The sequence below is a fragment of the Balaenoptera physalus genome, assembly GCF_965194825.1.
Source record: "Balaenoptera physalus genome assembly, chromosome: 13".
Taxonomy (NCBI): domain Eukaryota; kingdom Metazoa; phylum Chordata; class Mammalia; order Artiodactyla; family Balaenopteridae; genus Balaenoptera; species Balaenoptera physalus.
In genome coordinates this window covers 26,124,085-26,149,126 of record NC_138892.1, presented here as the reverse complement: position 1 = coordinate 26,149,126, position 25,042 = coordinate 26,124,085, and the positions used below count along the sequence as shown (strand labels likewise).

The window sequence follows — 25,042 nt, the reverse complement described above, 5'->3', positions numbered from 1 at the left end:
GAAAATCTGTTTGGCTCAGCTCAGCGTTAGGTCTTCCCCTATCAATCAGCTGTGGCAGCATGGCAGGGCTGAAGCACAGACACAACCACGCAGGCAAGAGGGAAATGTAAATGACGTAGCCGCCCCAACAGAAGTCTACTTTAGTTTCCCATGTTTGTAAGCTTCTATTTTGCAGTTGACAAATGACAAAGTTAAGGGCAAAAAAGCACAACAGACACTGCTTAATCAAATAACTTTAATCAAGTTAACAGTAAGCAGCAGAAGTACAATTACAGGAAAAGCCCCATATTTTACATGTAAATTGTTTTTCATTGTCTTTACTTGTAAGGTGTTGAAGGTGGGACCCACTCCTCAATCTTCTTTCTAGTGGTGGAATAAGGTACGTATTGTTGTGGAGTGCCACTCACGTTGAATTTATGGTTTGTCCAAATGAATTTACGAGCAATAGGTGGTTTTGTTGTTGGAGGATCATCAGTCATAGAGTGAAGCCAACGATGCCTTAAAGAGGGAAAAAAAGACAGTTATGAAGAGGCAGCATAGTGTAGTGGGAGGAGGGTTAAGAGAGCAGTTCTCGAGCTACTGTGTTGCTTGAGCTCAAATCTCAGCTCCATCACTAACCAGCTGAACTTTTCTACGCCTGGGTTTTTTCATCTGAACATTCTTACTAAGAATAGTATAAGGATTAAATGAGACAATACACATAAAGCACCTAGAAAAATTCTTGTGCATAGTAGGTACTCAACAAATGTTAGCTATTGCTGTTATAATTATTGTATTTCATCAAATCTAGGACACCATCAATTTTAAGATACACCATTATTTTGTTATCTCTAAGAAAGAAAAAATGCTGCTAACTAAACTGACACTATTGATTATAACATGTATCCTAATTTTACGTATAAAAATGTATTTTAGAACTGATGACGTACAGTATTACTATTAGATGCTAGAGGCTGATCCCGGAGTTTCAGTATGCTCAGGATGCTCTGGTTCATGAAGCTCTAGTCTGAAACCCATGAGGCTCCTGCTGAAGAAGAGGGTCTCTGCATGCATCTTAAATCCAAACTTAAGTCCGAACACTGGAGGACATACAGTCTGTTATAATAAAATTATTAAATCACAGTCCAAAGTTCATGAGTGTTTCAGCTTCAAGTGTTCGTCAAAAGATATTTGCTTGGAGGTGCCAGAAATCTGGCCTAAAGGAGAAAGCTAGGCGTTTCCTTGGAGTATAGAGAACTGTCTCTCTAATAACAGAGAAAAGAAAGAATCAAAGTCCAAGAGACAAAGAGTAGAACTGAGCAGAAAGCCAAGCTGAATTTATATGGGAAAGGAAGGGGAGAGAGAATTCATAACAAGACTCAGAGCTCACAAGACAAAGATGACCCTATGGGAAAAGGGAATGAGGTGACAGGCACAGAATTGCAGCTCCAAGAAAAAAAAAAGGGGGGTGGAAGATTGCCCAGCTACAGAGGAAGGGGCAAGTGGAGGAAGTTTCAGTAAAATAACTAAGACTAAAGCTAATGAGAAAAATTTATGATGCTATGTAAGTTTAAGAATATTTGCTAACAGTAATTGATAGATATAGCCAGGTAATTGGCTAAGACCTAGGAGAATAGAGGTAAAATATTATTACTGTTGCTATATTTGTGTCTAAAGATAATTATATCATGATGAGCTAACACAATAAAGAATGAAGAAGTCTGTATACACTGGGCTGGTTTCTCTCTTACATACTCCAAAGGAAACTGTGGATTAGTGAAAGTAACCTGGACCAATAAACAACTATTAACATGAGCTCTGAAACCTAGTGAGACAGTGGTGGCGAGACAGGCTCCACGAGCTACTCGAAGGCGGGATTAGCTGTCAAAACCAAGGCTCTTATTTATCAAGGGGCTTTGTGTAAGTTAAGGCACGGCAGAAATATTTAACTTTTGCCATTTGAGTCAGCTTAAGTAACTAAAGAAGATTTTTATTCAAATAATTGCCATCGAGACTCCTGAAAGTTAAAATATTTAAGGAACCACAGTCCAAAGCTTTTATATGCCTATTTAGTTGCTTAACTGAGAGCTCATGGAGAAATAGAAAATGTTCAAGAAAACTAAAAGAGGGGAAATTCTCTGGTGGTCCAGTGGTTAGGACTCAGTGTTTTCACTGCCTGGGTTCAATACCTGGTTGGGGAACTAAGATCCTGCAAGCTGCATGGCATGGCCAAAAAAAAAGAAAGAAAGAAAGAAAGAAAACTAAAAGAAATTTTTTACCACCAACACATAAAATGTGAAAATGTTCATCCAGTAAGGCTACTGGCTAGAGTCAGGGAATGACTAAACAGCAATTTATTCTCATTATGTTAGAATAAGAAACTATAAAATAAGAAAATGTTTATAGTATGCTAGGCTAATATAACCATTCTGTTATATTATTAAATAAAGCCTAAAGAAATAATATCTTTTAGATTTCCACACCAAAGAGTTTTTGCAAAACAGGTTTTCATCTGGGTCATTTTTCTTCCAATTAATTAAAGATGCTAATGGACTAAGAGTATTGTCTAGAAAACTGTGTTGAGCTAGCATCAGACCCACTTCAATTTTATATCACTGTTATTATCTTACAGGACAAAATATAAAATTACTTAAACTTGATGATAAAGTCAGTGAGACTACAAATAAGGAGACTGGCAGAAAGGCAAAAAGTTATAAATACAAAAGAGATAAATATAATGAAAATACATTACACTTTGGAAAAAACTCAGTACTCAAATATATTCAAGTGTGTCAAAATATCTTTTTTTTTTTAAATTAATTAATTTATTTTTGGCTGCGTTGGGTATTTGTTGCAGTATGAGGGCTTCTTATTGCTTCTCTTGTTGAGGAGCACGGGCTCTAGGCACGTGGGCTTCAGTAGCTGCGGCATGCAGGCTTCAGTAGTTGTGGCTCACGGGCTCTAGAGTGCAGGCTCAGTAGTTGTGGCGCATGGGCCTAGTTGGTCTGCGGCCTGTGGGATCTTCCCGGACCGGGGCTCGAACCCGTGTCCCCTGCATTGGTAGGTGGATTCTTAACCACTGCGCCACCAGGGAAGTCCTCAAAATATCTTTAATAACAAAGATATTAAATCACAATTACAACACTACTCAAATGGAAATAAATCCCATAAGTGGTCGATCCAATTCTCAGTTGTATATGAGGAAAAAGTGTGGAAAGGAAGAAGAAAAGAACACTTTCCCCTTCTTTGAAAATATACTACTTCACTTAAGTTTGAGGTTGTCAGCCATTCAAAGTACAAAACGGAGGGATTTATTTGTGAAGAAAGAATTAAACAGCCTAATAGGAAATTTAAGAAATAAAAATATATACCGTATAAAATAGATTTTAAAAAATCACTGTAGGGACTTCCCTGGTGGCACAGTGGTTAAGAATCCACCTGCCAATGCAGGGGACACGGGTTGGATCCCCGGTCCGGGAAGATCCCACATGCCGCGGAGCAACTAAGCCCATACACCACAACTACTGAGCCTGCGCTCTAGAGCCCACGAGCCACAACTACTGAGCCCGCGTGCCACAACTACTGAAGCCCGCACACCTAGAGCCCATGCTCTGTAACAAGAGAAGCCACAACAATGAGAAGCCCGCGCACCACAACAAAGAGTAGCCCCCTGTCACCACAACTAGAGAAAGCCTGCGTGCAGCAACGAAGACTTAACACAGCCAAAAATAAATAAATAAATAAATAAAAATTTAAGAATAAAAAATAAAAAATCACTGCAAATGAAAACAGTCTTTAAGATGGATATTAATAACAAAGATAAAAGTTTAATTTTCCCTTTCAGAAAATTTCCAGAAATAAAACATTAACAAATAACAACCAACAACAACAAAAATATAGGCAGTTTTGAATCTTTTCCTTGGATAATATACATTATTAATTTTGGGAATCAAGGCTGGCTCCTATGTTCATGTTTCAGATGTTTTCACTTAACATTACTGAGCCAAGAAATACTAAAGATTTTTCAATTTTTCAAAAAATGTAATAGACTAAAAAAAAAAACCTGCTCCAGGTTGTTTTTTGAGGTAAAAATATTCATTATACTAAAACTATTATTACTCCATCCCACTTTAGTTTACGAAACATTCTCATGCATATCACTCAGTCATATCACTAGTATTATTATCAGTCATATCACTAGTATTATTTAATACTAAGTATTTCATATTTTAAAATTGTGGAAACAGAATTGAAATGACTTTCCCAAGGTCCCACAGCATGTATGTTACACACTGAGGCTTGCACACAGTCTCCCAATGGCTGAAGAGAACATTTTGATCAGGACCTTAATTACAATTAATAGATGAAAACTGGTTGGGATTATGATAGCACTTAAGTCTGTCAAAATCCTGAGATCCATCTAACCACAGGATAAGATTGATATATTTAATGCAATAAAAACCAAAGACAGTTCATTACAAGATAGTCAACTCAAACTTTGTTAGCTCAGTCATTATTCTTTTTAATTAAATGCAATCTGAATCAAAATCTCAATAGGGCTTGACAATTATAATTCTAAGGATCAGCTGCAAGTCTATTTTAAGAACATTCTGAAAACTCACAACAATCAGGAAGGCCAGTATTACCAGACATTAAAGTCACAAACATTAGAATGGTATAAAAATTGGCACAAAAATTTTGTACCAAGATTTTGGTACAAAAGTACAATAATAAAACAGAAAAAAATCCCCCAGACTAAAGGATATATAAGGTAAGGTTGGCATTTCAAATCATTGGGGAAAGTAAACATTTCTCAACAAATTATGCTAGGATAATTAATTTTGTTGAAAAAAATTATTAGGTTTCCCCAGCCATATATCAGGATAGATTGCTGATAGATTAATAGTGCACTGATACAAATGTGTGAATATTTATATTCATAAGATATATTGATATTTATAGAATATGAAGGACCATTTCTAAGCTTAATATCAAAGGCCAAAGCCATAAAGAAAAAAATGGTAATTTTACTACATAAAAATTGAAGTGTTATGTCCTAAAACTCTGAAAACAAGATTAAAAAATAAAAGAAACAGGGAAATATTTGTAACATACAGAAAAGTAGTTCATCTATCATTACAAATCAGAAAGAAAAAGTCAAACATCCAATAGAAAAATAGATAAAAGATGTTAAAAGTTAAGTCATAAAAAGAAAAAGTACAAATGGCAAACAACAAAAAAGAAGTTTAATCAAGGAAATACAAATGAAAATAAGATATAACTTTTTACTTGCTAAACTGGCAAAGATTTTAACAAATAATAATAATACCCAGTATTTGTGAAGTTACAGAGAAATCAAACTCATATACAGCTGAATGTATTTACCCTGAGAATGTAAATTGAATGTATTTACCCTGAGAATCTAAATTGAAGGTAATTTGGCAGTAGGTACCAAACACTTAACAAAACATGTACACTTCTGGATGCAGGAATTTTACTTGTAGGAATCTGCCATAAGGAAATAAGGATGTGTGGGAACATGCTTACATACAAGGATGCTGACCAAAGCTTTATATATAACAGTGAAAATATGGAAAGAACAAAACCAAGAATAATATAGGGAATACTTAAATAACTCAGGGCACATCCGCATGACAGAATATTAAAGCCTCATTAAATATTATGTTAGAGAATATTTTATGACTTGAGAAAATGCTCACCATATGTTAAGCTTAAAAAGCAGGTTATTTACTTAATTTACTTAATGATACTAAATAGCATTTATAAGTCATAGGCACTGTTCTAAACACTTTACAAATACTAACTCATTTAATTCTTAACTCTATGAGACAGATGTTATTATCCCAATTTAATAAATGAGGAAACTAGAGCACCGAGAGTCTAAATAACTTGCCCATGATAGTGACGCTAGGATTCAAAACTGGGCTACTTCTTCAAAAAGTAACCCACTTAACATTAAAAACAAAAACAAGGGATACATATGCACAGGAAAAGAGGAGATGGAAAGAATATATATCAAAATATTAACAGTAGTTTATCTTGGTGTGGTAGGATAATAGGTTACTTTTATTTGCTTTGTTATTTTCTGAATTTTCTGTAATAAACATGTACTACTTTGTAAGATAAAACAAAGCTATTAGAAAGAAAAATCCTTCTAATTCGAAACAACTAGAGATGGTTTTAAAATCCTGCTCAATTCATCTGTCATTTATTTGAGACTGTAAGTAGGTTCTTCTACTTCTAAACTCATTTCATCCCACTTTAAGCCATCACTTAAAAAAAAAAAATCACTCTCTTTAAAGTATTAAATGTTTTAGTAGCAGATAGACTGTTTCTCTCAGTCTACCTTAATGGAAATTCTTCCTACGTCAATTCCACCGCACAAACGTCATTCACTACAGTTACATAGAAAAGGTTCAAACTGTTTTTTTAAATCTAGAAACCTCAAAATTTTCTACATGACTATCTCTAGCATATATTATATATATAACATCTTGTGGAAAAACCCAAACGAACTTTTTGGCCAACCCAATACATTGCTAACCTGTGAACACAATACAGATTTATTCTGGAAATTGGAATCAAGAGTAGTTCCTTGTTCACCAAAAGTAATACATAGTTTATTTCCACACTCCAGGTATAAAATTTTCCAACAACTCATCTTTGTAAAATGTTAGAATCAGAAGCACTGCATAGTAAATGAAATGTGTTAAACAAAAGCTGAATTTTAAAAATCAAAACAATCTTGTCTTCTGCTTATAATTAGCACATTTTAACAGAGTAAGGTTATAAAGTAACATTCTGTAATACAGGAATATCTACTTAAACATGCAGTTTATAGTTTCTTAGAACATAGCCTCTTAATATTCTGATTTTCCGGAGCAGAAAATAAACATTAGGAAGGATCTATTTTGAAAAGAAGCTTGCAACACATTGTACTGAGTAACACTCATTTTAATTCAGTTCAGAGTATTTTACACAACACCTACTACCTGAAAAAGGATAGATTAAGCAGATACATCAAGAGGAAGAAGACAATATTCTCTGGCATTGAGAGATGGCAATTTATTTAGGAAAATAATATTTTAAAAGGCTATAGGGCTTCCCTGGTGGCGCAGTGGTTGAGAGTCTGCATGCCAATGCAGGGGACACGGGTTCGAGCCCTGGTCTGGGAGGATCCCACATGCCACGGAGCAGCTGGGCCCGTGAGCCACAATTACTGAGCCTGCGCGTCTGGAGCCTGTGCTCCGCAACAAGAGAGGCCGCGATGGTGAGAGGCCCGTGCACCGCGATGAAGAGTGGTCCCCCACTTGCCGCAACTAGAGAAAGCCCTCGCACAGAAACGAAGACTCAACACAGTCATAAATAAATAAATAAATAAATAAAAGAACGTGAATTTCTAAAAAAAAAAAAAAAAACCTAAAAGGCTATAAGATACAATTTAGTGGGACAAGGTATTAAAAAGGACAGTTTGAAGTTAGAGTGGAATTTAGAGGTAAATATGAGCTTCAAATTCATACAAAAGCTATAAAAGAAGTGACAAGACATACCATTTTTGGATCAGCTACCAGAAGCAAATAAAATTACTGTAGCCAAAAAGCAAAATAAAAGTTGTTTCAAGTAAAACAGTATGTCCCCTTTCACTCAACAAATATTTACTGAGCAACTACCACGTGCTAGACACTGGTTTAGGCATTAGCAACACAACAGTGAACAAAGTTCTTACCATCAAGAAGTATGGTAGTTGGAAAAACAAGAAAGTAAATACTACGCAATAAAATGCCAGGCAGAGGTAAGTGCTACCAAGGAAAGAACTAGAGCAGGGCAAGGGGACACAGTGTGAGAGGAGGACAGGGCTCTTTTAGCTAGGCCGTCTGAGGAGCGTGAGCCGCGCCACACCCGGGGAAACAGCCAGTGCAAAGCGACTGAGGTGGGAGTGTGCTCACTGCTCCAGGAAAAGCCAGGAGACCAATATGGCTCATAAGTCAAAAGTTAGCAGGGCAGTGAACAGGGCAGTGTACGCAGACCTGGAAGGGCCAGGATCACATTCCAACTCCTTGCAGACCATGTAAGGAGTTGGAATTTTAACTCTCACCATGATGGAAAGCCAGTGGAGAGTTCTGAGCAGAGAGAGGTCTGATGGGATCCGAGTTACATTTTAAAATCATCACCCTAATCACTTAGTATGTTGGGAATACTGGCGTATTGTAAGAATGTAAGCAAACCAGTTGGGCAGTTGTAGAAGTCCAGGCAAGAGATTATTGTGGTTTGGACGGGGGTAACAGCCATAGGTATATCAGGCATGGGATATATTCAGAAAGTAAAGCAGAAAGAACATGCTGATAGGCTGGTTATTAGAGAAAGAGTTGAGGAGGACCCTTAAATTTTTGGCTTGCATAAACAAGAGTCATTTAAGGGCTTAGGGACATTTTGCTTGATAGGTTCATTAATCTACCTACACTGGGCATTTGAAGATATTTAAAAAATCAAATGTATTACATTTATAAATGTGCCCTAAAACGCTTAAATGGATGTAATTAACTAAACTTGCAAATGGAGATAACTCTTTAGGAGAATTTAATCCTTTCCATTAAAAGTTTATCAAACATTCACCAAAGAACAAGAGAATATGATTGTTCTTTATCTTTCTGCAAAAATATTCAATTTACTAATCTTGTTATCCTATTTATAAATAGAACCTCAAAGCTTAAGAACAACTATGTTTTAAAATTTGCAGCTATAGTAAATAGAATATTCATTTTAAACCCAAACTGCCATTAATCCTGTCTATAGACAAAGCCCCTAAGATACTAAAACACTCAAACTGACAAGTAGAATATTAAGTGAAATGGGGAAAACATCTGTGATATATTAAATGAGGGGAGGGGGAAGAGAAACAAAATATTGTGTATAATAAAGAAATACATATGTATACACACATATATCTATATATAGTTATTTCTAATCACAAACCTTCTTCTAAAGAAGGTGTGACCGATGAACTACAACCTGTTCTCCACACTGTGAACCTTTAAAAACATTCCTTCTCGGGCTTCCCTGGTGGCGCAGTGGTTAAGAATCTGCCTGCCAATGCAGGGGACACGGGTTCGAGCCCTGGTCTGGGAAGATCCCACATGCCGCCGAGCAACTAAGCCCGTGAGGCACAACTACTGAGCCTGCGCATCTAGAGCCTGTGCTCCGCAACAAGAGAGGCCACGGCAATAAGAAGCCCGCGCACCGCGATGAAGAGTAGCCCCTGCTCGCCGCAACTAGAGAAAGCACACGCACAGAAACGAAAACCCAACACAGCCAAAAATAAACAAATAAATAAATAAATTTTAAAAAAAAAACAAAAAAAAACAAAAAAAAAAACATTCCTTCTCTACTCAAAAGCAGACACTCAGGTATTTGTTGAATCAGTGAACAAAATGTTAACAGTGCTTATTCCTTGGCCAAGGAATTAGAGTTTATTTTTGTTTGTACCTTGTATTTCTCTGGATTTTCCAAGTTTTCTAAAACAATTGTACATTTTTATAATCAGAAAAAATATTTTAATGATGATTATAAGGACTGTTGTAATAGCATGGAAGACTGCTTATATTATCTACAGAAAAAACAGAAGATAAAACTGACTGATTATGAACACAACAGCTACACAAAAGCTTATTTAAAAGGACTAAAGGAAATTGGTTGCCTCTTTGGGGTGTATATGGATTATCCCTGCCCCCTGGCAGATTCTTTTAAACTTTTCTGATCTCGCCACATTTTTTTCAAGAACAGATTCCATTTAGATTCGATGAAGTTCATATTGCCAAATCCATGTGGACACCTTTCTGTCCTTATCTTACTTAACCTCTCAGCAAACATCAATACAGTTAGACTTCCCATGTTTGTTGAAATGCTAACCTCTCTTGCCTTCCTTCTTACGTCGCTAGTAGCTACATCTTACTCTTCTTTGCTGGATTGACCTCTGTCCTAAGCTCCAGATTTATCTATCCTGCTGTTTACTTAACACAACTGTTCATTTGGATTTCCGACAGGTTATTTCAAACTTAGTACATCCAAAAAAGAAGCTTCTGATTCCTACCCTCCACCCTCACAACCTACCCTTCTCCCAGTCTTCCCATCTGAATGAATGGTACCACCATCTACCCAACCTCTCAAGCCCCAAACCTAAGAATCATCCTTGATTCTTCTCTGTCACCTCCAAGTAATCCTCCTCATCTGCCACCTTACTTCTCTACAAGGCTTCTAGAACATATTGTCAACTGAAAAAAAGCTGACCACAACGATGTTAAGTATCCTAAATAAATTAACCCTACAAGAGAAAAACCGTTACCAATGTCACCATGGCACTGGAAAAATCTTCAAGGGCAAAATTAAGTTCCATAAAAAAAAGCAAAAACTTTTTAACATATGCTATAATTTTTTTAAAAAGTACTTATGTATTACTTGAGTAATTTAAATCTTTTTTTTTTTTTTTAATTTTTATTTATTTATTTATGGCTGTGTTGGGTCTTCATTTCTGTGCGAGGGCTTTCTCTAGTTGTGGCAAGCGGGGGCCACTATTCATCGCGGTGCGCGGGCCTCTCACTATCGTGGTCTCCCTTGTTGCGGAGCACAGGCTCCAGACGCGCAGGCTCAGTAATTGTGGCTCACGGGCCCAGCTGCTCCGCGGCATGTGGGATCTTCCCAGACCAGGGCTCGAACCCGTGTCCCCTGCATTGGCAGGCAGATTCTCAACCACTGCGCCACCAGGGAAGCCCTACTTGAGTAATTTAAACATTAATTTTAATAAGAAAAATTAATATATGAGGAGAGACTAGTGCACTACACGGAGGAAGCAAAGACATATTACTTAAAATGAACAGCAGGTGCCACCAAGTGGGAAAAAAGTACATACACAGTAAAGAAAAATCCAGGCAAGCCATGGTTTTTTTCTTTTTTAACTTGGTTCAAAGGATTTCAGAGTTCCAATACTTCAAACCACATACACAAAAAACTTTGTTTCTCCTAATGTAAGTGAAAACAGTAATTTTATACTACTATGCAAAAAATAGCCCAAACTTTCTACCTTTCTACCGGTATTCAACAACATTTTATCTTGTCAAATTTCATGTAGATACTGATTACTTACTTGGTTTACTACCATAAAAATGAAAATAAAGATTATTGAGCATTACTGTATAGATGGTAGCAATTAGCTAACTTAAAAATTAAGGACGGGCTTCCCTGGTGGCGCAGTGGTTGGGAGTCTGCCTGCTAATGCAGGGGACACGGGTTCGAGCCCTGGTCTGGGAAGATCCCACATGCCGCAGAGCAGCTGGGCCCGTGAGCCACAACTACTGAGCCTGCGCGTCTGGAGCCTGTGCTCCGCAACAAGAGAGGCCACGACGGTGAGAGGACCGCGCACCGCGATGAAGAGAGGTCCCCGCTCGCCGCAACTAGAGAAAGCCCTCGCACAGCAACGAAGACCCAACACAGCCAAAAATAAATTAATAAATAATAATTTAAAAAAAAAAAAAAATTAAGGGCTTATAAAATATTAGTAAAATTTTACTGGAAAAAAAAAAATTAAGGACAATCAAAAGTGGTATAAAACAGTACTTGTAATCTACTGAAATACTTTGAGTATTCTATTCAATCAAGTTTAAATAAGAAGAAATTAAAATCTCATTGCTGACCCCATAAATGAAGAAAAGGAAGGGACTGTAACAGAGAAAAATAACAGACACTAAGTTGTAGTATAGTATCAGTCTACCAGCTAGCATTCATTAAAGCGACTATAAACTCCGCGAGAGGACCATATATTTTGTTCACTACTATGAATGTACAAACCCATCAGTGCCTGACACACAGTGGGGTGCTCAGTAAATACTCATTTAATGGAATGAACTATATGTAAGCTGGGTGCTGTGCTAGGTTCTAGGCAATAATTTTTTTTAATTTTTAATTTTCAAGGTTTGTGTAGCTCCCCTGCCCATCCCAGACGTTTGCACCACCATGAATACTTTTTGTTTATCTATTGGTAGACCTAACAGCCTTACCTTACCGACTGCTGACACATTCAAAGAAAATGAAAGCCTTGAGACAAAACAGACAAACCCACAAGATTTCTAATGTTCCCACAAGATCAGGGAACGTTAAGTGAGCCACAGAAGTTCATTAAAGATACTCCCTGGTTCTACCAAAAACACTGATGGCTCTGAAGAGAAAGCCTTCCCCAGGTGAGACTATGTAGCTACTGAACAGACTCAAAGACCATCATAGGCCACACTGGGCACCAGAAAACTCAGAAGGACAGAGGACAGGAACCACAGCTTGCCAACTGGGAAGCATCAGGTGTTCCTCTCACTGGGAGCCTTTGCAGTAGTTCATGCAGGTGACAGCCCACCTAGCCACCCAGGAGCTATTTTCTTTGACTCCCTAGATGACACAGCACAGGCTCAAGGGAGATGAGAGCCACATCAGGCAGGTGCAGGAGCTGCCCTGACTTAAAAGCTTCATGTCCACAAAAGCTAACATCTCTACTAACAACAACTCCATGGGCATGGCTTCAGGATTGCCATTGCCACAAGGGACAAGCTAGTTCTAAGAGCAGCAAGACAGGGAAGCCCAAACATAGCTAACTCATCAGGCATTTATAAATCCTCTCAATCTAGATGCAGTTTACCAGTCAGGAATCAGTTTTATCCAGCAATATGACTGATACAGTCTCATCTGGTTTCCAGGGTAACATTTAACTGAAGATCAGATTCTCTCAAACCTTTTACCCATGATTTACGAAAACTGCATACGACACTAGGTGAAATCTCATTTCAAGTCCTATCTCTAGCACCAACCTCTATTCTGACCTCTGGACTAGTGTTTTCAACTGTCTACCCACCATGTTCACTTGGTGGTCTAACAGGCATCTCGGAGAGAACTCTTGATTACCCCCCCTTCCATTCTGCTTCCCCCATCCTGCCTGCTCTTCCTCTTCTCAGTAAATGTGCCACAAATAGTTCAGGCCCAAAACATTGAAGTTACCCTCTTCTCTCAAAATCCAAACCATCAGCAAATCCTGTTGAGTCCATCTTACTTCAAAATATGTCCCTGTGGCAGGCGGCCTCTAAGATGGCCTCCAATGACCACATCCTCCTGGTGTTCACACCCTTGTGTAATCCCCTCTCGAGTATGGGCTAGATTTGCTGACTCACTTCTAACAAACAGAATACAGCAGCAGCGTGGGGTGTCACTTCTGAGATTAAGTTTAAAAAGACTGTGGCTTCCATCTACAGTGCTCTCTGTCATTCGCTCTCAGAGTGTAACTCTGGGAAAGCCAGCTGTCATGTCATGAGGTGGCCTTGTGGAGAGGCCCACATGAGTGTTCTCGGAAGCAAGTTTTCTGAGGTCTGTCTACAGACATGTGAATGAGTCTGGCAGTGGATCCTTCCAAATTCAAACCTTGAGAGGACTGCAGCCCCAGATGATATCTTCTTTGTAGCCTTGTGAGATTCTAAGCCAGAGGCATCCAGCTAAGCTGTACTCAAATTCCTTACCCACAGAAATGGTGAGATAATGTTTATTGTTTTAAACTAAATTTAAAAAATCTGTTACACAGTAGTAGACAACTGATACAATTCCAAATCTCACAACCTACATTACTGACACCTTATCCAACTTCCTTCATCTCTGGATGGAGCTGGCCCAGACAACTACATAAATAGTTCCCTAAGTAATCAGCCTACTTCCACAAGGCTCCCTTCCTCTATTCACAGCAATCACAGGGATGCTTTAAACATTTAAATCAGAGTCCAAGAGCCATTAGGTGGGGGCAATCAAGGTAGGCATCTGTCTTTGCTTGGCATGGGGGGTGGAGATGATGAGTGCGGCTACAGCCCAGTAAGGTGACAGAGCCTGAATGGGGAGAGGAGGGCATCCACATGGGGTGAGGGGGGTGGCAAGCTGATGTGGGGTGTTGGAGGCAAAGTGAGGTAATAAGGGAGGCCAGTGGTGGGGAGGTGGGAAGGCAGCAATGGGAACTTTGTTACCTACAGTGGAATTCATCAAATAAGTAACTCTATTAAATAAAAGAGAAACAGATACATATACAGAAAGGGAGAAAACTAGAACATAACCTGCGGTATTGGACTGGATTCAGTGGCATTGCTGTCAACTTATGGTTTTCAATATATAAGGTGAAAAAGAGAGATATAGAAATAGAAATGTACACACACACACACAATCATCACAGCCATTTGAGCTTGTCCACTGAGATGCCCCAACAGCAATGAGCATACCTTGCACTCAGATATTAGTTTCTAAATACCATTCTCTACTGAAAAACAGCAAGTAAGAAAATAAACACAGGGGTCCTCAGAGAAATGGCTGTTTTCATGGGTGGGGCAGGGAAAATATAAGATGAACCTAGAACACCTTTTGTCAGAAAGCAAGAAAGTGCTCCAAGAATGAGGGGGATATTTCAAAAGGACCCCAAATGCAAACTGAACAGGTTCCCACTGGTCAAACTGAGTTCAATTTGAGCAATAAAATAATGAATTATAGTAATGGATTACAACACATTGATTAAAATGACAGTTCATATTGATATAAATAAAGTTTGACGAGTAACTGGATAGTTGCATAACCTCAAAGTATCTCCCCACAAAATGCTAATTAATTGTAAAGGGAAAATGAGTAACTTTAGAATGGAGAAATCTGGCACACACGCCCTAATCAAGTGATAGAAATGTTCAGTAATGAGACAAATCAAAACTAGATGGCATTTAATAGAATGCAACAAGAAGAATCTGACACTGCTTCTGTGACATTCCTGCCAAAGATGCATAGCCTCCATCTAGTCATGAGGAAACACTGGACAAATCTATACCGAGGGACATTCTACAACACAACTGGCCTGTAATTTTCCGAAGTGTTAAGATCATAAAAATCAAGGAAAAGCTGAGGAACCAAACCAGGGTGAAAGAAGCTAGAGAGAAATGAGGTCCACATAAAATGCATGACCAGATTCCCTTGCTATAAAAGACATTGCTGGGACAAGTGATGAAACTTGAAGAGGGTCTGACGATTAGACAGCATTGGTGCATCACTGTTAATTTCCTAACTTCGATGGTTATATTGTGGTAACGTAGAAGAATGTCCTTGGCTGTAGGAATTACACTCTAAAGTATTCAGCCATGATATGACATCATTTTCGCAACTCTGAAATGATTCAAATACTTGTAACTTTTCAAAAAGTTTGGGATTTTTCCCAATTTTTAAAAAATTGTAAAACAGATCACATCCTACCTAACCTTCCAGTGACTTCCAGAGAACTTTAGAAAAAAAAGCCAACAGATCTACCCATGGTTTACAAGATCTACATGTAGATGTAGCTATTGAAAGCCCTAGCTATTTCTCCTACCTCATTTCCTGACATCTTCGCCTCACTCATTCCATTCCAGCCAAACTGGCCATACTGCTGTTCTATGAATACAAGCAATACATCTCAAACACACAGGACTTTTGCACTGGTGGTTTCTGCTGCCTGGAGCTCTTCATCACACACAGCCCTCCTCCCCTCTTCAAATGTCACTCCCTCAAAGAAGCCTTCCCTAACGCCTGTATAAAACAGCCACCTCCCCTAAAAGAGAAGGCCACTGCTCTTTATCCCTTTATGAATTACTTGCATTTACTGTTGCCTAAAATATATAACATATTTGTTTTTCTGCTTCCCCTCATGAGAGCAAGGACTTTGTTTTACTCACTGTTGTATCCCCAGTGCCCAAAATAGTTCTTGGCACCTGGTAGGTACACAATAATTATGTAAATGAATAAAGATGACAAATTGTATTTGTAATTCATTACTCTACATGTAAGATAATACCTGCCTCTCTAATAAAAGATAAATCAACCCAACTTCAAATGTATTCATGGATCAAATCAAAGGTAAGGTTAGAATTCTACAATGTATTGCACGCACTCAGCAAAGGGGGTTCTGAGAAACAAACAGCTGAGCTTATCCGAACCACTTCTCCCTACAAAGACTCATCACAAGCCTTTAAGCTTCCCTTACAAGCAAGGGTCATCAAAGGTACTCAGACCTTAGGAGGCTCCACTCCACAAAGAAACTCAGCTTTGTATCCTCAACTGCCCTCAGGCATCACCGAAGCAGGTGATGTTATCTTCTACAGCTTTCAGCTTCTTTTTTTATGTGATCTCAGATCTTATATATAAAAGGACTTGCTTGGCTGCATAGTACTTTTATCATTTCAGATTTTTAACTATTTAATAATTTAAAATGTGTTTCAGCCCACATAATTTTCCCTCCCCCAGTCCCCAATCTAGATAGGTGCTTTGAAGGAGATGGCCATCAATCTGAACACGACAGCCCACAGGCCTTCCACACACTCTTAGGACCAACCCTTCCCCCAAAACAACCAAACAAATGAAAACTAACAGGATACCTCGCCTCCTAAAGCCAACACTCCACTTTGAGATCCTGGTCTCAAACAGTGCCAACGTATATACAGAATGCCCCTTCGAGAAGGTAGACAGCTCCTCAGATTTTAACAGACCACAGGTTATTATTTCCCATTAAAAAGAGCACAAAAATCCAGCCTCAAATGTAACATCAGTGCTGCTTTCTCATGTTAAGAGCCAATGAGTTTTATTAAAGACAGAATCCAATATTGTGGTCTTCAAACTACATCACCGACAAGAGTAAATGCTTCTAATTAGTCCAAGTAGTGGACCAGAGGTAGGTGAAATCTTACAAACATATTTTGCTTAGCTCACATATTATTTTAAAAAATTATTCTGTCCAATCAAGTAGCCTATTCAATTTATCCTTTTAACTTTTTATAGATTTAATTAATTTATTTATTTATTTTTGGCTGCGTTGGGTCTTCGTTGCTGCACGCGGGCTTTCTCTAGTTGCAGTGAGTGGGGGCTACTCTTCGTTGCGGTGCGTGGGCTTCTCATTGCAGAGGCTTCTCTTATTGCAGAGCACAGGCTCTAGGCGCGTGGGCTTCAGTAGTTGTGGCACGCAGGCTAAGTAGTTGCAGCTCAGGGGCTCCAGAGCGCAGGCTCAATAGCTGTGGCACACAGGCTTAGCTGCTCCGCAGCATGTGGGATCTTCCTGGACCAGGGCTTGAACCCGTGTCCCTTGCATTGGCAGGTGGATTCTTAACCACTGAGCCACCAGGGAAGCCCAGCCTATTCAATTTAAATAAAATAAATTCACTTCCCTAGTTGCATTACCCACATTTCAAAGTGCTCTGGGCCACGTGGGGCTGGTGGCTACCCTATTGGACAGCACAGATATAGAACATTTCCATCATCACGGAGAGTGCTATTGGACAGTGCTGTATTTAAACTGACAAATATCTTTAAATAAACATTTAAAACCAAGAAGTCTCACAAAGAAATACAGATTTCCACTTTCTCTTGAAAAATCATATCTAGAAACCCTTGGCTGAATTCTTACCTGATGGAACTGGAGAGAGTGAACAGGGCTGCTGCCCTCTTTGATGGAGTATGTGCTTTTCAGTTCAATACAGTCCCCAATACCCCCAACTGTCTCACATCTGTACTTCCCTCACTTATGTTACATGCCTGGATTTCTACTTGAGCCTTTAGAATGAAAGTGAGTACTCTGAGATTATCCTAGTTTCTACTCAATAGAGCACAGAACTATTTCTGATGATCAAGTTCAACCAAAATAAAATATCACAGCTAACCTGACACTTATTTTTAGGTTTTTTTTTGTGAAATTTTCTAGACCAACTAGAAAGGCTCTCTAGAGTTTAAATGTGTATCAACCAACAACCTATGAAATAGATATAAATACTTGCTTTGAAATAGTTTATTAAAAATTTGGTAATTCAAGTAAGAGCATTTAAAATTTCATTTCACAATAGGCATATTAAAAATCACAGTTTTTAGAGACCTAAGGAATTTGGGGGCTCTCAATTTACAGATGAGAAATCCAAGCTCCAGAGAGGTTAAGCAATTAATGCTTTAAGTCAAACTGCCAAATAAGATCAGAGCCAGAGTTCTTTTAGCCTTTCTCTTCACTATGGCCAGGTGATACTACAGCACACTGTTTTCCCTCAAAGACAACCACACTATTATATATCCCAACATATAATATGATTGGTGACACCCCTCCATCAAGAGATAGTCTGTAACCTCTCTGGTTGAACATGGGGGGAGTTTTCTAATTGCCTTGACCAAGGGAATGCGGACTCAATACTGGATGATTTCCAAGACTAAGTCAGATAAGGCCACATGGCTTCTCCCTGGCGCTCTGTCTCAGAGCATTTGCCTGAGCAGGCTCAGGCTACCTGAGGGTGTTCCAATCCAACACCCCAGCCATGCCCCCAGCTAAACAGCCACCATCAACTGCCAGACACTGAGTGAACACACCTTCAGACTGTTGCCAGAGCTGCTGCAGGTCTTTGCTCAAACCCTCCAACCCCCACCTCTGGCAGGAGTGTCCTTGATCAAAACCTGCCACCCCCTCCACCTCACCCCTGCCTCTAGCAGGAGTGAATATAAATCCTTCAGTTAAAGGGTCCAGAGATAAGAAAGGAAGCTACAAACAAAATCCCAGATGGAACCAGATGGGACCAGCCAATGAATCTGACCTCCAACAGACCCAGAGTCTGATTATACATTGATTTTTTCTACATTAGCATATTATACGACACACCTACTGGCAGCCATGACCAGACATTAAAGACCAAAAAAGGATCAAAAGGGAGTGGCACCCCACACCCTGAGGGTGGGGGGAGCCCTGCCCTTCCCGGTAGACTAATGCATATGCCTCCCCATCACTAGCCTCACTCCTCCTCCCTTTGTCTTTACTCTACAAAATTAAATCCCTCTTGCCACCTAGGCGAGAAGTTGATCTGTGAACATAGTTCCCACTTCTCCATTCTTTGGCCACTGAGTAAAGTTTGTGCTGTGTCCATCTCAATCAGGGTCCATAGGACATAATTCAGTAACAAGATGATTCTACTATCCAGCCTTTGAGTCTTCCACTTGAAGCCTCAGACATCCTGGAGCAGAGATAAGCCATCCCTGATGTGGCTTGTCTGAATTCCTGACCCACAAAAACTACAAAATAAATACTTATTGTTGTTTTAAGGTACTAAGTTTTAGGGTAACTAGTGATGCAGCCATTGCAATTGGGACAGATGCTTTCAGAACAACACTGATTAACTTAAGAATAGATATACAACAAATATTTGTGTAATGAAACAAATATTGCCAAGTGAAATAAAATAAAATGTTGATGTAGCTCACCATTCAGGGGGCACCATGCTTCCATCCACATCCCAGAATGTGTTTTTGCCATTCATTTCAGTAGTATATATAACCCATCGGTGACGGCCTGGATGGAAAGATCAACATGTAGTTTAGAGAGATGTGAGGAAATAAAAACAACCTTTTCAAAAAATTATAATTGCATAACATCAAAGAAGACAACCTTTTTTATTAAGAAAAGACTTTTATATGCTCTTACATAAGAGAAATGTTAGAGAACTAGAGCCCTGGGTGTATTACTGAAGGGAAACTCCAGGAAGTGTAGGCAAGCTTTTATCAACAACCTAGTGGCCGCCTCAGCAAAATCCCTGCATGGGGACTGAGACTCACTCTGTGGGTAGGGCTCAACCCTTTCACAGTGGAGAACCCTTACTTCTCCCCCAGCTCCCCCTCCAAGGGGGTATCAGAGAGGGAAGGGGAGGGAATATGTTTCCAGCTGTTCTGGGTATTCAGGAGAAAAGTGCTCCTCCTAAGACTGGGGCAGGAGAAATGTATTCACAGCAATCACACTTGAATTATATGTTTCCATATAAATATTTTTAAACAACCACCAGAGATCCTTTCGGAAACTGGTGATTATTACATAATAAGCAAACACTATATATGATTGTTAGATAAGTAGAACAGCTCATGTTATCAAAACAGCACGCTGCATTCTTTAAAAGATTTCTGTGAAATAGTTGGGAGCATAACCACAATTTAGAAAACTGTTAGGCAAAGACATGGATTTTAATGAAGACTGTCACTTTTTTTTTTTAAATTTTTATTGTGGTATAGTTGATTTAATGTTGTGTTAGTTTCAGGTGTACAACAAAGTGAATCACTTATACATATATCCACTCTTTTTTAGATTCTTTTCCCATACAGGCCATTACAGGGTACTGAGTAGAGTTCCTTGCACTATACAAGACTGTCACTTATTATCAGTGTATATTAGGCAAGTTTTATGAGACTCAATCTCTTTATCTATTAAAAGTGGATGATTAGGACTTCTCTGGTGGCGCAGTGGTTGAGAATCCGCCTGTCAATGCAGGGGACATGGGTTCCAGCCCTGGTCAGAGAAGATTCCCCGTGTTGAGGAGCAACTAAGCTCGTGCGCCACAACTACTGAGCCTGCGCTCTAGAGCCCGGGAGCCACAACTACTGAGCCCACGTGCTACAACTACTGAAGCCCGCGTGGCTAGAGCCCGTGCTCTGCAACAAGGGAAGCCACTGCAGTGAGAAGCCCGTGCACCGCAACAAAGAGTAGCCCCCACTCGCCGCAACTAGAGAAAGCCTGCGCACAGCAACGAAGACCCAAAGCAGCCAAAAATAAATAAATAAATAAATTTATTTTTTAAAAAAGCATATATTTTCTCCCTGTGAGGATATCAAACATTGTTCTGCAACTAGAGTTTTTCATGTTACACATATCTTTGATATCTTTCTATACAACAAAGTATTCTAAAAAATGTGTAATTCATCAGTATCCAATTGATGCACAACTAATATGGCTTTTAGAATTTACTACTAAAACAATGCTGCAATGGGTGTCTTTGTTTTGCAAGACTATTTGAGGTGAATTCCTAGAAGTGTTGGGAGAAAAGATATGTGCAATGTAAATTTTAACAAAATTTATCAACTGTCCTCCAAAAGGACTGCGTTAACCCACATATTCTTATGGCATTTCCCCAGTTGGAATTGATCAGATTGGCAAATACTTCAAAATTTGATAGGTGAAAAAAGATAACACTGTTTTTTGAGCTACATTTCTGTAATTACAAGTGAGGATGAGAGGGATAAATCAGGAGTCTGTAATTACAATATACACACTATTATATATAAAATAGATAACCAAAAAGGACCTACTGTATAGCATAGATAACTATACTCAATATGTTGTAATAACCTATAATGGAAGAGAATGTAAAAAAAAGGAATAAAAAAAGTGAATCACTTTGTTGTACACCTGAAACTAACACAACATTGTAAATCAACTATATTTCAATAAAAAAAAATTTTTTTTTAAATAATGTATTCTTTTTTAAAAAAAAGAGTGAAGGGCTTCCCTGGTGGCACAGTGGTTTTGAATCTGCCTGCCAATGCAGGGGACACGGGTTCGAGCCCTGGTCTGGGAAGATCCCACATGCCGCGGAGCAACTAGGCCCGTGAGCCACAACTACTGAGCCTGCGCGTCTGGAGCTTGTGCTCCGCAACAAGAGAGGCCGCGATAGTGAGAGGCCCGTGCACCGCGATGAAGAGTGGCCTCCGCGTGCCGCAACTAGAGAAAGCCCTAGCACAGAAACGAAGACCCAACACAGCCAAAAATAAATAAATAAATAAATAAAATTTAAAAAAGAGTGAAGATCCACCCAGACAATCCAAGATAAGATCCCCAGCTCAAATTCTGTACCCTTAATTGTACCTGCAAAGTCTCCTTTGCCTTGTAACGTAACATACTCATAGGTTCTGCAGATTAGAATATGGACATCTTTGAGGGGCCATTATTCTGCCTACTACAGAAGGCATGGAAAATGCTGGTAAGGGTGAAAATAAGTATAGATGCTTCATTCTCTGTGGACAAATAGATACAAGGTGATGCCGTTTTTCTATTTATGGTGGTTATCTCTGGGCAGTGGAATTATGGGTAATTTTTCTTTATACTTCTCTGTTTTCCAAGTTTTCTACATTACAAATAAAATACTTTTTAAAAAAAAAATAAATAAATAAATTAAAAAAAAAAAAAAATGACAACAGCCAGAAGGCAGAAACAACCCAAATGTCCCCAAATGTCCACTGGTGGATGGATGGATAAATAAAATGTGATTTTGTTAAAACATAAAAAAAAAAAAAAAAAAAGTGAAGATGAGCACGTTTTCATGCCTTTGTTGTTCATTTAGTTTTCTTTTCCTGTGAATTATCTTTTTCTTTTTTCTATTGAGTTCTTCATCCTTTTACAAGTACTTTGTATAAGTTCCTTGTACATTAAAGAAAACAAAGTCAAATCAAATCCCAATCTCATTCCCATTATTTATACCAAAAAATACTGAACTCACCAAAAAACTGCTTGTTGTCTTCGTAGTATTTGTTTCCATATTTGTCTTCCCCCACTAATGTGCCAACCCTCACATCATTTGCCCTGGGAATGTCCAAAAGAAAACAGACATTTTAGGAAGATTCTTTGTTCACAACACACACGTAAAGTGAGAATACCAACTTTCACAAACATAGGCAGCTGTGCCAGCTAGAAAAATGAGGAGGTGCTGGGTATGGTCACTGGTTGTATACTTCTAGCGTTCATCCCCAGGTTCATGGCCACTCATCGTCAGAGAATCAGCTTTCAGGTAAGAGCTCTAGAATCCCTGCCCTTGTTGTCCTAGTGCCATTACAGCACAAGAAAAGAGAAACTGACCTAACTGATGTGCCTAAAGTACACTAAATAGATAGATGCAATATCGTCAAATTACAAGACTACTTTTATCTACTATCCCTAGGCCATGAGGCAACGGAGTTAGCAAAAAACTTCAGGAAATCTGGAAGCTCAAGTATTTCACTGTGATCCCCTCGCTCAACTCCTTACAGTACAAGTGAAGGCCAGCGAAGGAGGAAAACAAAACTTTCCCAAGGTCACGCAGTGAGTGTTTGGCAATGCTCACTGCTCTCCAGGAAGCAGAGCAGGGGTGCAGCCCATATGCTCTCGCCTCCGCGTCATGGCTCTGTCTCTAGAGCCGGCTTTGGTCCTGTCTCCGGGAGGCCCCCGGACAGAGACTTCGGCCCGGGGGAAGCGGGCAAAGACTGTCCTTGAGAAGAGCTGCGGATTCTCCAAGGTGACCCAAGCCCGGGCCACTTTCCAAGAAACCAGCCAGCACAAGTCCAGCCCCAGAGGCCAAGCGCATGGCTCTGGCCGCTTACCTGAAGAAAACCCGTAGATAGCCGCGGAGGCCGCCGTGGCCGCGGACCTGCTGCAGCCCGCGCTTCAGGACCTGCAGCAACTCCATCTTGTCCCGCAGGCCCCGCCTCTCCGCCGCACTGCGGAAAACCCACCGAGGGGAAGCTGCCACTCAGCTGCAGGGCGCCGACCACAGAAGGTTCCCACGCACGCGCGGCACGCGGAGGTGGTTTTGCGCATGCGCGGGTCTGGAGCGCGCGGGTCTGGAGCTCCCCCGTCAGGCCTCCTCCCGCTTTCCAGAAAAGGTGCGGTTGGTTGGTTTCCCTCCGAAGCAAAGTTTTCAGAGATTGCATTTAGAAGGCTGGACATATAGTGGAAAGCTCACCTAAACTAGGCTTTCCCAGGTGAAGGTTCCTCCTTTGGGGACCTCAGTTTTCTTATCTAAAGTGATTGCCTGACTACTCCAAAAATCCTTTCTAGAGCCAAGATTCTTTAGAAACAAGATACCATTAAGGAATTCAACATTAAGCACAAAATGATACTGCACATTCGGAAGTAGGCACATTCGACACCAGCGTTGTGGTAGGCGACTGAGGAGGAGGAGGAATAGAAAAGTACAAGATTAACTATCTACTCTCAAGTATTTAATGATTTAGTTGCAAGTTTAAAATTAAAAATTTAGATATTTAAAGTGTATTAGAAAAATAGTCCATGCATGATATTTAAAATTTTTAAACAATAAAGGGAATGAAATGAACGCTATTATTTCTAATTTTCTAGCAGCTAACTTTATGACTTTAAATATGCTTTAAAACCTATATTTCTTGATCCATCAGTTTGGAAGTCTCTGATTCCCAACTATTTGAGATGAGAAACTTAGCACATGGTCACTTCCTTCACCTCATCCCATCCTTTGCTCTTCCAGACTCTAGTCTACCATATCATTTCTTTAAAAAGGTCAAGATTTATAAGATTTATATTCTAATCCATAACTGCAAGTTTTCATAATTGTCTAAAGAGTTTTATAAATTGAAACACATTATTTCTTGAGAGGACCAAGAAATAAGACTGGGCCCAGAGAAGAGATGTAATTTTATGCTACTAAATCTTCAACCCCAAAAGAGAAACCTCCAAATATTAGGATCACATTTTCTTTTCTTAGATTCTATCAATTGCTCAAAATCCAATGTCCCATTGGAATTTATTTTATGTTGAACTGTGGCTTTTTTGTTTTCCTGTTTTAAAAAAATTCTATCTGAATTATTCCAATATATATCGAAGAACTGTTTTAAAAACATAAACATATTACCATTATCTCACCTCAAAAAGTTAATAATTGCTTAATATAAAATATCCTCTGAGGAGGGTTCAAATTTCCCCAATCGTTTCATAATTTTTTTAGTTTGTCCAAGTAAGGTCCATATGTTGATTTTCTTTTAAATTTCTCTTAATCTATAGGATTCCCTTATTTTCCACCCCCTTTTTTTGTCCTTCCAATTTATTTGACAAAGAAACTGGTAATTTCTCCTGTAGAGTTTCCACTGTCTGGATTTTGTTGATTGTGTCCCTGTGTTCCTCTATCCCCTGTATTTCCCTATGTTAGTAATTAAACCTAGGTGCTTGACAAAATTTGGGTTCTTTTTTTTAATATACATTTATTTATTTTATTTATTTATTATTTTTGGCTGCGTTGGGTCTTCGTTGCTGCGTGCAGGCTTTCTCTAGTTGCGGTGAGCAGGGGCTACTCTTCTTTGCAGCGCGTGGGCTTTTCATTGCAGTGGCTTCTCTTGTTGCGGAACACGGGCTCTAGGCACGCAGGCTTCAGTAGTTGGGGCTCGCGGGCTTCAGTACTTGTGGCTC

At 39.3% G+C, this 25,042-nt stretch overlaps 1 protein-coding gene and 1 long non-coding RNA gene across 2 annotated transcripts; both read right to left on the bottom strand.

Annotated features, from left to right (window-relative positions):
- Window positions 1-221: 221 nt before the first annotated feature.
- On the bottom strand, window positions 222-23,378 carry NDUFA12 (NADH:ubiquinone oxidoreductase subunit A12). Its single transcript, XM_082419156.1, has 4 exons — window positions 23,206-23,378; window positions 22,350-22,432; window positions 19,294-19,381; window positions 222-498 (listed from the first exon to the last, which is right to left on the bottom strand). Exons 1-4 carry the CDS (start codon window positions 23,289-23,291, stop codon window positions 318-320), a joined length of 438 nt encoding a protein of 145 aa, XP_082275282.1. The 5' UTR covers window positions 23,292-23,378; the 3' UTR covers window positions 222-317.
- LOC309640451 lies at window positions 7,092-11,218 on the bottom strand. The gene is made up of 3 exons (XR_014252234.1): window positions 10,785-11,218; window positions 9,387-10,467; window positions 7,092-9,052 (listed from the first exon to the last, which is right to left on the bottom strand). It is a non-coding gene; the product is annotated as an uncharacterized lncRNA (long non-coding RNA).
- Window positions 23,379-25,042: the final 1,664 nt, after the last annotated feature.

What these genes read in the sequence shown, in the direction of transcription:
- NDUFA12 (XM_082419156.1), bottom strand. Translation starts at nt 23,291, where the DNA reads ATGGAGTTGCTGCAGGTCCTGAAGCGCGGGCTGCAGCAGGTCCGCGGC. An exon ending in TATCTACGGGTTTTCTTCAG is followed by an intron (nt 22,433 to 23,205) that starts GTAAGCGGCCAG and finishes GGACATTCCCAG; the next exon opens with GGCAAATGATGTGAGGGTTG. An exon ending in AGACAACAAGCAGTTTTTTG is followed by an intron (nt 19,382 to 22,349) that starts GTGAGTTCAGTA and finishes CTTTCCATCCAG; the next exon opens with GCCGTCACCGATGGGTTATA.